Source organism: Drosophila teissieri, chromosome 3R, assembly GCF_016746235.2.
Source record: "Drosophila teissieri strain GT53w chromosome 3R, Prin_Dtei_1.1, whole genome shotgun sequence".
In the NCBI taxonomy this organism is placed as follows: Eukaryota; Metazoa; Arthropoda; class Insecta; order Diptera; family Drosophilidae; genus Drosophila; species Drosophila teissieri.
This window is the reverse complement of record NC_053032.1, coordinates 19,838,012-19,855,238: the sequence shown is the minus strand read 5'-3', so window position 1 is coordinate 19,855,238 and position 17,227 is coordinate 19,838,012. Positions and strand designations below refer to the sequence as shown.

General features: G+C 43.7%; 1 protein-coding gene across 1 annotated transcript in view; it reads left to right on the top strand.

Annotated features, from left to right (window-relative positions):
- Positions 1–17,227, top strand: part of LOC122619344 (nucleolysin TIA-1) — a 96,998-nt gene that overhangs the window by 37,766 nt on the left and 42,005 nt on the right. Inside the window, exon 3 of the mRNA XM_043796210.1 lies at positions 12,261–12,348. Within this exon, the coding sequence (XP_043652145.1) occupies positions 12,261–12,348 (88 nt within the window). The remainder of the gene's footprint in view (positions 1–12,260; positions 12,349–17,227) is intronic.

Below are 17,227 nucleotides of genomic sequence, written 5' to 3'. Positions count from 1 at the left end.
TAATATTTTAGTAGGAATGTTGAATATCGTTGTTCACTTCTAACACATTTCTCATTTAATCCAACCCACATTTAACGTACACTACGTTGCTCGCTACTTGGGCTGTAGTTACCCGTAACGTATCTGCTGCACTTGGCAAAATAATGAGAGCCACGGAAATGAACTTGTTTCAGTTCGGTGCAAACTTTTCGCCCGAGCTGCTGGCCAAGATGGCCAAGCAATGGCGCAGCGGGCTAAAAGCCCGACAGTCGCTTTTACAGCCACCCAGCCAGGCAGCCAGCCAGGCAGCTCAGCTGAGCTATGGCCAAGGCGAAAAAAGTTTAATTCAAAAACTTGTACAAAAATGCACATTTAATGGAAATTTACAACCTGGAGTCGCGTCAGCGACAGCAACAGGAGTTTTCCCAGCCCGGAAACCCCGAAACAAGGGCCACAAAGTTGCAAAAGACAAAGAGGGTGGTGGTGGGAGGGTATAAAGAGAAAAGAGCAGCGCAGAAAAGTGTTAACGGATTGTTTGTGCGCCAAATGGCTGGCAAGGATGAGGCCGGGATGTTGTCCTGCAGTTGTCTGCCTTTGGCCCTCGTTCTGCGCAACCGGAAACGGAAATTGCGTAGCGCAGCCAAGTGCGTTGCTGTGGTGCAAAAACGGCAGCGAGCCATAACGTGGACACCATCACTCTGCACTCCCCGTGCACCCGTTGCACCACCCAATGTGGCACAGGTGCTGCCCAGGCTGCCATTAACGCGTTTTGCATTTTTTAAGTGCTGCGGGGTGGGGAAAATGTCAAGGCTGCGGTGGCCGGGAAATGGAGAGGAAATAATATCTGCGGATGAAATGGATCAGACAGTGCAGCTTAGGAGGTTGAAAGGCAATGATTTGATCATTCTCAGCTGCTTCAATTTAAGAGATTGAAAAGCTACACTTTTAAGAATTACTGCAGTTAAAAGCAGCTGCTTGGTATGCATACAAATCCGCGTAATTAGGCAAAAACTAAAATTTAATTCGTTGCGCAGCTGCCTTCATTAGCATTATTCGCCATTACGACTGCACGGCCATCGAAAGATCATCCAATCAGCTCTTAACTCTCGACTCCTCAACAATGCTAAGCCATTTGCAAAACCGAATCAAAGCCAATGAAAATACGAAAAGTTTTTCATGTGCAATATCCCGCTGGCCGGCAAAAGTGAGAGGGCGAGCAAATGAAAATGGAGCACTCCATTTGCCGGCCAGTCGCTGCCACATGGCAATCGCAGTTTTCCCCACAGCTTTCCCCCGCACTCTTCCACAGTTCCTCGCAGTTTTCCACGCTGCACCGCAAGAGCCAAACAAATAAGAAATTAGTTCGAGCGAAAGTTGTTGCAGCTGCAACCGAATGAGAGAAAAATCGCAAACAGCGCTGGAAAGGGCAGCAAAAAAGGAGGGAAAAAATAAGTTTTTCGCTAATGTCTTAATGTAAAAGTTTGTTAGCTGTAAGTGGTGGGAGTCGGCGAATGGGGCGTGGCCACCGCCACCTGAGTGGGTGGTGCAACTTATGGCAACTTTTTAGCGAGCACGTTTGATTGAAATTTGTGGCAAATTGCTTCAAGCAGCAGCGAGCTGTAATGGAATGATCAAACTGCTATCAGTGCGCCGGGGTCTTACCAACTATTGGAAATGAGGCATAAAAGGCACCACTCTTATCAATTTCACCTCAAATGAGTGTAGCTACAACCACCATACATACCACCATGCCACCCACACCGCCCATTCCACCCACACGTATCTGCAGTTTGTGCAATGGCCAAAATGGCAACGGCAAGAGCCAAACAAATTGCCAACCATTACCAGCCAGAAGGGTAATTTTTACATTTCCAGCTTTTCCAGGCGCTTTATTTGCCAGCCAAATTTGTACGAATTGCTGCAGCACCACCAATACCAGCACCATCACGACCAGTTGTAAGAACCAACAAAGCTGGCTGTCGATTTGTAATAGGTGATTTGGCGAAGGAAATTGAGACATCAATAAATGTGGCTTGCCTTGGCTCGCTTTAAGTTGCCTGCCAGGGGAGGGCCGACGTGAATTGAGCCACATGCAGAAAAAGAGTTGCAGTGGCAGTTGCATGCGTTTGCGTTGCGCATACGACACGTTGTCTGCAGTGATGAGAAGCCTCTTAGATTGCTGTGTATCCACATATTTGTCAATATTATTTTTGCATTTTTATTGAACTTGTTAGTCTGAAAGTAAAGAAAGAAAGAAACTTAAACCTGAAACTTAAACGCAATACTTTTTTCTAAGGACTCTTAGCTGGCAACTTCTATATTTTCAGAGGCAAAATATAGTTTTTATGCCATCACTGCTTTTCTGCAGGCATAGCACAAATCAAATTGGGATTGTCTTTGTTCTAATTGCCCGAATTGAACTGCATTTGCGGTGTACTCCGCCTTGCCGTTTGACTCGATTTCTTTCAGACTTGTTGGGTCTTGGGCAAATTGAACGTTATTGCCGGGATTGCACAATAAACGTGACCAGGACATTCAAAATCAATGCAGTTTGTTGACCAGCTAAATTCGATATGACAATTTGACGAAGCAAACGCTGGAAATGTGAGTCCCTTCGCAAAGTAATCCGTGGGCGAGGAAAAATCGAATGACACGTTTAAAGTGAGAATAGGTAAAAGCCAAGGAAAAAGGATATTTTTCTTTTGAAAATCAAGCTCACAACTGCTGGGCATGCACAGATGATTGAGTTACATAACGCTTCAAGGGATTTCCATGACATGTGGCACAGGTGCCAAAAGAATTGATAACACAAACAAAAAAAAGAAGGTAGAAACATAAACTATCTTTAAAGTAAAGAACATGTGTTCAAGATCTTAATTATGAATAAACTCACGTTTAAAATAAACTCTAAATCACTGATAAAGTTGGTGTGCCCCGAAAACAAACGAATATTATAAATAATAACGAAACAAAAGCGGCTAACGAACAACATCACGATATGAAGGGGAGCACAGACAAATGTGACAGCAGATGCAGATGTGTCGCAGAATTGGGATGAGCTAAATGTTTGTGCAAAACATTAAAATAATAATCAAAACAATGATAATTGAAAGCACACAGAGCGAAAAGAAATGCGTGGAAAAATTAAAAACAAATATCAGAGACTGCCATGGAAAATCGTCTGGCATGTGGATAATTTCCAGCAGACTTGCCGCTGCATTAGTGCACATACACACACTTACACCCACACTCGTATAGAGAATCACACATATCCTGACAGGCAGGACAATATAATCTGCCGACAATTTGCGCCTAAAAGTTGGCTGCATTTTGTTGAAATGCAAACATGGCTGGTTATTCCGCTAGAGCGCCGACACATTGGCAAATCCAAATATTGTTGCAGCCGCCTCACCCGGAACCCAAAACTCTCACATATCATTTAAAATGCATAAATTCAGCCGCCTGCCGGGCATTACACACACACACACACACACACACATTTTCCGTTAACAGTTTTCGTTGCCAAAGTGTCGAGTGTTTGAGTTTGAGCCGAGTTTTCCCACCAGCACAAGGCAAATACCCGCTTTGTTCATATATTATTTGCAGTCAAATTAAATCTAACAGCTGTGAGTTTTACATGTGTGCGGACGAACACACGAACGCACACATTTCGAGGCAAATATGAATTTTTAATACAATTTTCGGTAAACTTTTGTGCAACGCTTCTGCTTAATTAAGTATGCTGCAAAGGAGGACGCATGCAGTAAGTCGTCAAACGGTTGAAATAATCAAATAAATTCCTATAACGTCATATTAATTTGAAGGAGAAGTTTTCGTCGGGGAAAAAGTTGAGGCAATAATTTACACAAATTGCCAATTCTGCTGGCCGAATAATGTCAGTCAAGTCAAGCCGGGCAAAAGTCAGAATTCGGTCAAAACTTTTCTCCGGCTGCCCGACAACTTGTTCTCACTTTATCGCATCTTTATCGGCTCCAGCTCGACAAACACGTCGCCGGAAAATTCAAATGATAAGGCTGTGGCGCACCGAGCTCAATCTGTGGGTGGTTGGGTGGATTTCTGGGCGGTGGTGCTAGTGATGGTAGTGGTGGCAGTGTTGGCTGCAGGGCATTGCGCGTTATGACAACATAAACGATATTTACTTTTTGTGCCTGGCTATTGCCATTTCGCCTGCCATTTCTTTATTTCTCTCGATGCCTTTTATGCCGAGTTTGCTTTCCCTGGCTTTCCCATTTTCCTCCACCACCACATCAGCACCGCTCCTCTCACTGCGATTCTATATCCCTTTTCGTATGAAAAGTTTTTGACTGTTTCTGTGTGGCGTATTCTTTTTGTTCGTTTCGTTTGGGTTCTTTTTCTACGTTTTGCTATTTGAAGTACTTCAAAGATTTTAGCATATTTTATTTGAATACTTTATTTCGTGAAATGCGTTTGTGTGTGTGTGTGTGTTTGTGTGTGTAAGTGAATGAGTGGATGGTGGGGGGATGGTGAGGGGAAATGAAACGACATGACTTTTTCAGCTTTGTTGGCCCCACTTTCCACTAAACCCCCCTGCGCCCCCTTGTATCCGCACTCCTAACTAGTTTCTATGTCTTTGGTGCAAAGTTTTCCTTCAGTCGTTGGGAAATGAAATTTTTTTGAAAATTTTTCCGCGGGGAAATGAAAAAGTTTGTCCTGGTGGACACAATGCGGCTGCCCTCGATCTTTTCACCCCACTATACACACGCTCACACACACACACCACACCACTTGTCCTGCAAGTTCTAGTTAATATTACGCATACGCCGCGTATGCCCTTTTGACTTTTTGCCCCCACCCGAGGAGACTTTCTTCGTCCATTTTGCGTGGCAGCTGCTAACGCGGGCCACAGGACTCGGAACAAGGCGTGGGATAAGCAATAAAGGATAATGTCATTCAATGTTTTGTGTGTCCCGCGCACAGCAACCAGCAACCAGGGCAACAAGAACAACAACTGAGGCAGCGACAACGGTGACAACAACAAAAGCGGAAACGCTTGCCATCATCAGCGTCGTGCCGTCGTGCTCATCGTCTTTCGTTGTCAGTGGCAATAGTTTTGTACACTGTTCGAAAATCTGCACAGTACTTACTCAACAAAATGTAAGCTCAGAGCTCAAACTAGTTAAAAATATTTTAAGAACAAGACAACTAACTTATGCAAACAAAATACAAATAAACTGCTTAAAAGGTGCACATTTTTTTTTTGAAGTGCACCGACTTTGTTGCTGTTTTCGGCTGCTTCAGAGATTCCACTTTCAGCTCGCTGCTCTGCCAGACAATAGTCAAAAATGTCTTCATGTCGAGAACGAGGAGCATAACGGAAATTCGCATTTGAAAAATACTTTCTTCATTTAACAACAATGTCGGGCGGCGACAAGGACGATGGGAAGGTGGCAGCGCCGGGACACTGGCAGGGCGGCAAAGTGTTGGCATTACTGTAAATCGTTTTCGTTTTACGTTTCATAATGACAAAGACACTGGCAGCGGATTCAAGCCAAGGCGATCCCAGCCGATTGACAGACAATGGGCGGAAATGAAAGGAGCTGTTGCCAAAAAAATAAGAAATGAAACAATGAAACAAAGAAATCCAACCAAGTGTTTTTTAATGAGCGCTAAGCCCTAAGGCCAGATCAATATTTCATAATGGCTTACAGAGCTCTTATAGTAATTATCAAACGTAAATAATCATATTGGAAATATGTAATCCCCTCGTGGCTTACAGCCATTGTGCATTGTGTGGGTGAGGGGAAAACGACTCAAGTTTCATGGGAAAACTTTTCGCATAAGCGTGTGTATGGATAGGGAATTGATTTTTCTATAAGCCCTAGTGAAAACTTTCGGCTTTCCGCTTTCGCTGTATAAAATAAAAATAAAAAACAATCAGCAAAATGCCGGCGTCCCATATGCGCGACAAAAACACTTCACTCCGCCGATAGCTCATTTTCATCGGGACGAGAGTTGCCAGGAGCAGAAGGAAGGAGCCGAAGTGAAGGCAGGAGAAAGCGCAGGACATGCGGTGACATTTCGCCAAGAGGCGTTTGCGGGCGGGCATATTTAAATCTAATTTTGTCACTCAACAAACAGCGACACGCTCACATATTCCACATGCAACTGATGCTGCTTATGCAGAGCGAAAAAAATAGTTCGTTAAGTGGTTTCAAATCAGTGATAAAGATGTCTGCTTAGAACTGCGTACTATTAAATACCATAACAGGTAATTTAAGAATAGGTGATGTTGCATAGCAAAGAATGCCTTAAAACATATTAGAAGCTATTTAAATGTTACTAAAGTAGACTTTCAAGCTTTTCTTTACCTAAGTTATTATAACCATATATCATAACCATTTAAGTTGATTTTTGCCCAGTGTAGCGCTGCTTTCGACTCTCTGTAATCGTGATTTCCTGTGCAACAGACGGCAAACGAGAAGGAGCGCAGATAGAGGCATTGTTGTCGCCCTGCTGCTGTCTTTGTGGGGCGCGTTAAAAATGTCACAGCGCATTGCATACTTATTGGCGCATGTGTTAATGCACCACCACAGGCATCGCACCACCGCACCACCAAACCACCGCTGCAGCAGGCTAAATGTTACGCGCTGCATGCATTTGTGGCTGGCAAAATCCTTTCGCTTTTTTCCCTTCTTTTTTCTCGACGTTTCATTCGACGTTTGCATATTCTCAGCTCTCACTCACACACACACACTCGCACTCACACTCGGCTTTTTCCTACCTTTTGTGGCAGGTGTTTGAATTAGCTTTCTGTTGGTTGGCCGGGCTTTAGCTGCAGCACAATGGCTTGCAATTGCACAAAAGCTTATTAGGTTTTCCCTGCCGTTCGTTTCACTCGTTTTCCCTCTGTGTGTGACTGCCATTTCGTTTCAGCCCTGGAATTTGTGTGTGTGCGAGTGTGTGTAATACTTTTTTTTACAACAAATAATGCGCTTTGAGGTCGCGTGCTTCACGTGTTTTAATCCATTCGCTTTTAGCCCCCAACCCGCGCTCTCAACTTTTGTGGCACTTTTACGCTTCGCTTTTAACGGCGGCGGTGCAAACGGCGGCTCCAAACCAAATCCATTTGACAATGTAAACAACAAAGGGAAACTTGGCTCCCAAAATGCATAGTTCACTTCGATAAACAGAAGTAGTGGTTCCGCCGGAAAACCATTGGGAGTTGGAAGCATTTAAAGCGCTTTAATAACTCGCTTGCACTTTACAAATGTATCAGTATCTGGGTAACAATCTGTGAAGAGCTCAACTTAAAATATATATTAAAGCAAATTTAAAGTCTCCTTCCTTTGCTAGTTAAATACTTCTGCAAAATTTCACTGCAGTTCATAAAATTTAAACTTTAGCCTGGAGCTGCACCTTTATATGCCATTTCCCCTGCTTATCTGCTATTCCGCATGTATTATAGCCGAAAAGCTTGACGATGCGAGTTGTCTGGCTGAGCCATGAATTACATTCGGACAACAATGGACGGCAAGGACTCTCCAGCAGATGCGTTGCCCCTGGCTATAATATGGCCCGGGGCACTCGAAAATGGATCGGGGATGTACCGGGATGTACTCCCATTTTTCGTTTACACGGCAATTTCAGCTTGAGCCGCTGTTGATTTAATTCAAGAGGCCATGCATTTGCAATGTCGAGGGTTCGCATGGAAAATGTACTGCGATTTCTTCTTTTTTGCGATATAATTGCTGGGGCTTTTCGAGCGATGCAAATACAAGTGGCATTCGTAACATCATTTTCGAGCAAAATACATCAAAATGGAGCGTTGTGAAAATCTCCATTTTCATATGTTTGCACAACAGTCTAAACTTCACACAGGCAGATATGTTGATGTGGTTAGTTAGCATCTGTGTTTATATTTGTGTTTGCATTTTGCATTTTCTGCCGACGATTGAGGGTGGTAGGTGAGTGGTGGGCAGGGGGGTGTGTGGGGGCATACACATGTCCATGTCCGTCACATTTGTCGGCGAACATGTAGTAGTGTTTACCTCCGTTCCACAACCCATTTTATCGCTTTTTCTCTGTCGATTTGGCCTGGCACATTTGTGTTTGTTCAGCTACTTTTGCGGTTTGCCGCTTTTCGCGCACATTTCAACCACATTTGTAGTCACTCCGGTTTGGACAGCCGCCAAAAAAAAAGAGCCGAGAAAAAACAGTTCAAGTGCGCGAAGGAAGAAAAGCCAACAAAAAACATGACTACAGCTTATGCAACACCTTGCAATACTGTGATCATGCAACTCGGATACATCTGTCCGTGCTCATTCATCTCATATTCAAAATGCTTGAAGATATATAAATTATGATGTTTAACATACTAATCAAAGTAAATAAGATATCATATCATCCTATTTCTTATCCCATTTCTATATAAATTATGGTGTATAGTGTTTACTATTCAAAGTAAATATGATATCCTATCATCCTATTTCTTATTAAACAAATTCAAAAAGATACATAAACAACAATCAGTACCATTACAAGTTCATATAGTACCGTAGTACTGCATTGATTGTCCATTGATCGACCGCGAACTGCCAATTTACCAAATTTTAGCCAAATTGAGGACAAAGCCGTTTAGATAGCCACTTCTCATTTAATGCCTCATCATTTGAATTTGGTTCGATAATCGAGAGAGCGGCGGAAATGAATTAGAAATGCTGGCAAATTGAAACGCATTACCATACAAATCTATAATTTCAACGAATTTAGTGTGCACTTTTATCGCAAACCAATGTTTTTCAACTTTTTCCATCCGCACACACACACACACACGGTATGTGTGTTTGCGTACCACGGGGCGTATGCGCAATTTGATGTGCTCGCAATTCAATTAAATTCGGCAAATTAAAGCGAACTGGTATAGCTGAAGTGAAATTTAATTGCATGGGGGAACAATTCCCCTTTTGTTCACTGGCTCTTTTCCTCTTGGGAGGTAAGGCAAAATGCAGCACGTATTTATTAGCTGACGTGCATTGATGAAGGTCGAACTAGCGTCGAATGCGTGATCAACTGGAACAGGGGATGAATATTAAAGGAGGGTGGCAGTTGGAGGTGGGTGGTGCAGGATAAAGGGGAGGAGGAGTTGGAGAAGCTGGAGGAACCGGCAAGGATTCCCTCTGGCCGCTGATTGACTCACGATTATGCAATAAAACAGCAGACGACATGCAGGACAACACTCAAATCCCCGCAGAGACAATGGTCCGCAGACCAGGCCTCAGTTCATCAGCGTCCTTTTCCGCATTTTCCCTCGAGCTTTGGGTGTTTGTGAGGGTTTGTTTCATTGGCTTCATTTCAACAGCAGCTTTTCAAAAGCTAAAACTTTTTTATGTCCAACTCATTAAAAATGTGCGCCAATGGGCATTATGCAGGCCAGTCCGGGGATCCTTGATTCCTCGCCGACTTTGGCTCAAGCTTCGTTTGTTTGCCACACATACACATAGCAATATAAACAGAATCGGGCCAAAATACTTCTGCACTTGAAATAAAAGGCTGCTGGTTCATGAAATTGGTTAACTAATAAATTACTTCAAAATAAACACTTTTTTATACGAAAAAGTAACCTTATTTATGATCTATTTACTTTGATTTTCACTTTATTGTTTGTAAGCTTTCTTAATTGTAACCACTTAATTTTTTCTCATGTAGATTTTGGGATGTTTTTCGCTTGAATTTCCCGCCTTTTGCCTGAATGCGAGCTTACGACCAAGTTGAAGCCAGAAAGCCAAATGCAATTTCCAAGTTTTTAATGTGCGAAATTTCTAATTTAAGATTTACGATATTTTTATGTCGAATTACGTACCAACCGGCATTTCCCTCCCAAGCCCACAAACCCCACAAGCCCAAGTCGTTGATGTTCGCTCATTTTCGTGCTCTGGTGTTTGGCTGTGAATTCCTTTTGGCCAGCTGCTTTATGCCCGCTCGCTGGGAAGTTGGCCCGGCTTTTAATGGAGCCGCGGAGTGCGGACTCTTTAATTGTGGAGCCGAACTGTATATCCGGATGGGTATATTTTTGGACTCTTAATTATGGACACGCCCAAAGGTCAATGGTCGCCTTTTGATGCAAATTTTATGGACTGGAACTTAATTGGCCCCGGACCCCCCCGTTGAATGGCCCACACAGAGCGCGGAAAAGCGCTGAAAAATCTGCCGCTGGCAAATAAAATGCGCTGTCCAAATTGTTTTGCGACTGACCAGTTGACTAAAACCAACAAGAATTTGTAACTGGTGCAGATTTAATGTGCATTTGTTTTCGGCGCGGTTGTGTTTTTGTTTCGAGCGGGGCAGAGCTGAATGGGTGAAAGGTCAGGGGAAGGTTTGTAAACGCAGCGATTGCAGCTGCAGTTTTGTTAGTTAGGGCAATAAATTGTTGGCTTGGTTCGCTCGATTCGGAATGGAGGGGTTTGGGGTTGTGTCAGATGCAGAGATTGCATAAAATAAATTGGTCAGCGATTGATTTGGGGGATTTGCCGAACAATTTATTACCACCGAGATAAAGGCATTTGAGTGTCAACATCAAAATGGCAACATTCCATTCCAGTCGAATGACCGACCCAGTCAAATATTTTCCCTTTAATCCTTTTTGCGTGACCTACACGGCAACCAATGTTGTTTGTGACTGATGGGGTTTTGGGGTTGCACTTTATCAGACTTTTACTATATTAGTAACTGTTTCAAGATACATACAATCTGATAAAAGAAGATTGATTTCAAAAGTATATTAATAGTTTACTACTTTGAATAACGAGAGTAGTAAACCGAAGGTTCCTATGTGAAATAGTGTGCTAAATATTAATTATTTGTACCTTAAAATTCGCTTTTCTGGCCCTCGCTTTTTTGCTGAGTGAATCTTTAAGGTCACATTTTACAGCACATTAGGCAGACATCCGTTTCGAGTGGAATTTAAACCGCTTAAGTGAAAAGAGAACCGTCGACACGTGCTCCATTGGCCAGACACGGGGAGACAGCGATCCCCAGCGGTGCTCGAAAAAAGAAACCGCAAAAACCGTATCTCAATTGCAATCACTCAAAACAACGGAAATGACGCTTAGCACAACTTCCTGCCGCTTCGGCGGACAAACGGACGGACAAATGAAAGTACCACAGCTACGGGACGACGCGCAGCACCACCGCCCAGCCACCAAGCACCACCCACCAAGCACCACCCACCTAGCACCACCCACTCGAATTGTAATTCATGTCGCTGAGGGAGTTTTCTTTTTTGGCATATTTGTCAACTCTGTTTCCACTGCACACATGATGAGGTGGGGCGTGGGTTGTTGGTGTTGGTGCTGCCATGGGTGTGGGTGTGGGTGTGTGTGTGGGTGTGGATGTGGCACATTCAAGTGCAATTTCCTTGTAATGCGAAACTATGTCATTTTGGCACGGACGCGGGCCGAAAAGCAGTTTCAGGATCCCGGATGGTCTGTGCTGGTCTGTGGGTACAGGCAAGCCTCATAAAATCAACCAAACTATTCGATTAATCAACAAAGCTAAATACTTTACATAAATCACTTTGCTAATGTTTTGTGTAATTATAATATTCTGTACTTTAAAGCTTAAACATAATTTTAGCACCAGGATTATGGCAGTGAAAGTGCATAGTGCAATTTCGAGCAAACCTATTTATAGATGTTGACCCGTGTTTGCTGGCAGCGCGTGCATGCAAACATGACACGTTGGCGCACTTGTGATGGCACTCGTGTCCACCTGGCAGCCGGCTCCTGGCACTTTTCACCCAGCGATTGCAGCTGCAACCGGATGCGGAACCAGAAACTCTGCATCTGTATCTGGGCTCTGAGCTGGAGCCGGAGTGCCGAAAATAGCCGGCAACAACCGGCAAGCAAAGTGGCAACTGGAGTGACGGGCTCCGGCTCCGGCTACGGGTCTCAGGGAAATGATTCCGGGCTAGGATTCGGGGGCGAGATCCCAGGCAGCCCGGCTGACAGTGGGCATTTGATAATGTCAAGCCCCAAATCAGCAACAGACACCGGCCAACTGGGGGAGGAGGAAACTCGGCGGGGGTGGACAATTGCACGTTGCGATTTCAGGCAGTCGCCACTTGGTGGGGCACACATGGCCATCTTGGCCATCTCAAGTGTCTGTCTGGGCCATCGTCGAGTGCGGTCTGTTGGTTGGTCTGTTGTGTCTGGTCGCCCGATGGCGAGACTAAGCAACTATAGTTTAACTCTTGCCCAGACCGTAATTGCCGCTGAATTTGTCTTGCTTTTTTGTCTTTACAGAACAGTTTCACATTTTTGTGGGCGATCTGAGTGCCGAAATCGAAACGCAACAGCTGAAAGATGCATTCACCCCATTCGGAGAAATATCGTAAGTAAATAAACTAAATTTATAATATAAGCATCTCAGAATCTGATAATCGCCTGGGTTGCTATTACTTAATTATTAGAACTTTACCCACTCCAAAAACCTTTTCCAGCATCGATTCATCTTGCTGCCGGCACATTAACTCCAATCAAAGAACATTTTGCCGCACTTGTGCCGGCCGAGCAAATTGTTAAATAAACAAACAAGCGGCAAATGAAGTCCCCCGTCTTTCTGCGCCTAATTTATGAATAATTAGCGAGCCGAGGGTGCATGTCGAAGGAAACCGCGAAATGTTGTGCCACAGCAATGTGAATTTCTCTTATTTCTGGTTCTGGTTTTGCTTTTGCTTTTGTTTTTTTTCCGGCTGGTTTTCTGGAAATCACGAGTGAATGGTCCATAGAAACTGCGGCTGTAGCTGGGGCTGTGGCTGTGGATTCCAGGCAACGGGCAATAAATTAATAATTTAATTTTCGACGTTTTTGTTTGAGCAGCAAAAAAAGGGGGAAAAACAAACTGCATCGGGGACCAGGGACCGGGGACCAGTTGAAAGCCACAAGCCGCTGTCGACGCCGAGGCAAACAAATGATGCCGGGCGAGTGGCCCAAAAAAATATTAGAGCAGAACAAGTGAAAGCAAATAAAACTGATTTATATACATACCTACTACACCCCTGCCTGATTCAAGTGCGCTTACCTTACCTTACCCTACAAACTTACATATATATATGTATATATATGAGCTCAGAAATGTTGCGTCTGCTCATCAGGTCAGTAACCAAAAAAAGACGTCCTGGGAGCGTTTTTCGCAGGCTTTTCATTTGCCACTTCCTTAATTAATGAGCATCAGCCTCCGTCTGCGTCTCCATCTTTCATTCGCCCCTCGCTATTTGCTCGCAGTTCATTTGAGAAACGTTGAACTCATTTTGCCAGAAACTATTTATTCGAGTGAACACTCAGAAAAACATTGAGAATATATATTTTAGTTTGAATTTCAACTTTATACGTGTCAGACTTTAACAAACTCGAATGGTTTATGGATAATCATCATGCTCGCTTTCTTTAAACAAGCTTTTGTTACAATAATACAAAATTTTCCTTTTTTCCTTGTGCAGAGCCAAACGTTCGTTTAATATTTCGGGAGCTTGTCCTTTTGAAGTGCTCGTCGGATTTTTGGTAGCTTTTTATCCCGCGGCTGCGGATCTGCTAAAACCGTTCTTCCGCATGTTTATTTTATGGCAGGAGCAAATCTACGAAATAATTACATTTTCCATCTACACCTGAAGTGGTTCTGCGCTGCCTTCGGGGTCCACGGACTCAAGGATCCCAGCAGCCGGCTTCAAAGACATCCTCTTGCCAGGACATCTCCTTCGCCTTCGCAGCTGCCTTCGTCTCTTAATTTATTGCTCTTTATGCCTTAAGTGCCCGCGTGGGAAATAATCGCAAATATGTGGTCGTCTCCGGCTTTACCTACTTTTCATCATCAGGTTAACAGCACTCATGGGTGGATTTTTCATTTAGGACGCTAAATTTATACAACAAATTCGCCCCCAGACTTGAGCTCCGTTTTTAATTAACTGGCCTAACTTTTCAGCTGCGGTGAACTGTGCAAACTTTGCCAAGTAATATGTAATATGTGTGGAGATTCGACATTACGGCAAACTTTCTGTGGTTTTAGTTTCGGAGACGGGCCACCAGACAGAGCTCGTTATGGCAGTCAGTCGATGGGAAATTATTGAAAGGCAAAGGAAACAAAAGGAACCTAATCCCTCAATTAATTGCTTCCCTTTTGCAATACAATTGCAAGCGGCCACCGTAATGGCACTCATAATCCCTTCAAAATAATTAAGTCTCTTTGAGTTGCCAAATCAATCAACACCTTGTTCTTAATCAAAACCACCGAGCAACCAGCTTCTATCCGCGTCACTTGTCCACTTTCCCAGCACACAATTTGCCTTCGGGGGCAATAGCCACTAATAAGTAGTTTCCCTATCGCAGATGCTTAATGGACTGGCAGCCAGCAAAAATCTGATTAGACAATATAATGCGAAGCCCCTCATTCTTATGGCGTCGGCCCATAAAACACAACGCCTCGAGTGTGTTTGCTTTAATGCAGCTAATTAATTATTCGACGGGTCGAAGGGATCAACATAAAACCCAGGACCACTTCAAGTTGGCCAATTAGACGAGTTCGCAGAAACCAATCGACTGCAGCGGCAGTAGCAATAGCAGTAGCAGTAGCATTAGCAGCTAGGACGATGACGGGCAGTTCAAGGGACTCGTATAGTATATGGTTATAATACTATATTCGTGACCGGGCACAAAACTGAAATTCAATTACCCGCCTGCGGTGGGCGGCACAAATTGCAGTCGCCGCAGCCCAAAACCATAACCAGATACCAATGCTCCTGATTAATCACATGCAATATGTTCTGGCCTCGGACTCGAACTCGTTTCACGAGGCGCATTCATAAATAAAACCAGAATCAGATTCAGATTCGGATTCAGAATAGGAATGGGAATCGGAATCAGAAGCAGTCCTAGTACCAAGGCCAGCAACATAGAGACAGAGAAACAAAGGAGTCCGGCACAATGGGCAAATTGATTAGCGAGCGGGACATGGACACGTCCTGGCCATTTGGCAGGAGGACCCACAGTAGGGTCCTTGGCTGATTAGTTTCCTCGATATTGTTGCCGCCTCTCATAATTCAATTACATTTTTGTGCTGCATGGCTAACGAGGCCTTCTCGGCCTGTAATTGGCAGCCCTTCTTGCTTGTTGCTGTTTGCCGCCATTCATTGTCGGCCACAAAGGGCTTAACTTGGCCTTTGTGCTCAAGCTTGCTCCGTACAAATTTCAAAATTTCGACGAAAAAAAAGCATTTCATAGTGCAATTAATCTTTCAACATATTTCAATGGGTTTCAGCTAAAGCTTTAAATTTATAAGCAATACAAAAGTAGTTTTTCTTTCTGTAATCCTTCTTTCACCAAACTTTTTTTTCCTGTGCATCTACACAAAACTTATGCTGAACTTACGTGTAAAAGTCCTAAAGAGGTTTCCCGGAAAAAAAAGCAAAGAAATCAACAAGATAATAGTTGATAGTTGCGACTGGGAACGCGAAAGGGAAATAAACTCACTCGGTATCTCGTTTGCTTTTTTCGGTTACTTTTAATGACACTTGCAAAAGTTTTGATTTTGGTTTGCTGTCTACCATCTCCAGACTGCAGTCTACAGACTACAGACTCCATTGCCACCTGGCCACGATGTCATTACGCTGATATTCCTTCTATCCATTTCAATTTTTTTTCAGAGGGGCATATCATTTTTGTCGCCCTCCGTTGCAGCGACAGTCGTCGATTGGGACGATGGGACGTTGCTGAAAATGAGCAAAACTTTCAACTTAATCTATTCAGAAAGTTGCCCAGCTCCAGCGATGGATTCAGCTTCGGCTTCGGCCTCAGCCCTTTTCATAAACTTCAAAGTGCGCTTGTGCACGTCGTCAAGTTAACTTGGCTCCTTTCTGTAGTTGCACAGTTCTACAGTTCGACTTTCAGTTGCAGCAGCAGAAGGGGGAAACGGAAACCAATGATCGGCGACAAGTGGGCGGCGGAAATGGCGCAAAAAGTTGAGCGGCCCGCGCCATCTAACTGTGCTGTTAAGTAGGCGGCGGCTTTTGTTGCGAGGCGGCGAGTGACAAATCAAAATCGCATTCAAATGCGACGCGGCGTGCAGCGGAAGTTAATGCGAAAAACTTTTGCCCCAAAACGCGCACAATCAGTCAAGCATCATCTCCTTGGCACTCTTAGCGATTTTCCCTGCACTTGGAAACCAAATTAACCCTTCAGCTTATAAAATATATATAGAAAGTCTTTAAACTAACTTAAAAATGTTATATTAAATTATCTTTTAAAACATAAAGTAACAAAGTTTGCTTGATTTTTCAAAATTTTATATAAAATAATTGCAACATTTTGTTTGGTTTAGAGTGCATTTTTTCTCTATGTGCGTTTCGCGGATTTTCTCGCAATCCTTCGCTCTGTTTGTGCGTAGTGTGAAAAATGAGTCTTGGCAGTTTGTGTTGCAGCCGCAAAAGCCTGACACTTTTTCATGCCGCCTGCGACGATTTATATTTGTGGCAAGTGTCAAAAGTTGGACCAAGTTCTGCGACTTTAAAGCGCCACTCAATGCAAATTAAAGAACATTGAAACCGTCCCGAAAACCCGGAGTACATTCAGCTGTGTAAACTTTTTAATATAATTTTAATGGCCAGCAAAGTTTGCACAATCATTAAATGGCAAACAAATTTCGTTTTCAATTTGTACAGATTGTGTATCAATATACACACTCAGGTTTAATGCTTAGATAATAGACAGAGAGCCAGGCTGTGGCAAACGGCAGCAACGTCCTTGGGATCCTTGGGCATAAATTTATTTAATTTACTTTCATGCCGCGGCCAGGCAACTTTTCCCATAAAATACGCATTAATTCATTAAAATTGACAAAGGCGAAACACGAGTGCCAAGCACGGTTGGCTGCCTTTTGGACAGTGTCTGTTGCCAAATGCTCGGCGACTGAGTGAATGAATGACTGAGTGACTGACTGGCTGGCTGGCTGACTGGCTGACAATGTCCTGCGTTTTTGGGGCCAACTAAACGGAGCCAAAACAGTTTGCAAAACGGCGCCCCACAGCGGCTAAATGTATATAAATAAAAGTGCTTCAGAGCGGCGGCGCCTTTTAAAATTAAATCAACGGAAATAAAAGGGACAACAAGGGATGTAAGGGCAGCAGCGCAAACTTTTTTATCGCGCCAACAAAGCCGCGCCAGAAATTATGCTGCAATGAAGACGACAACGAGTGTAGTCCTTTACGTCCTTGGACGACAAG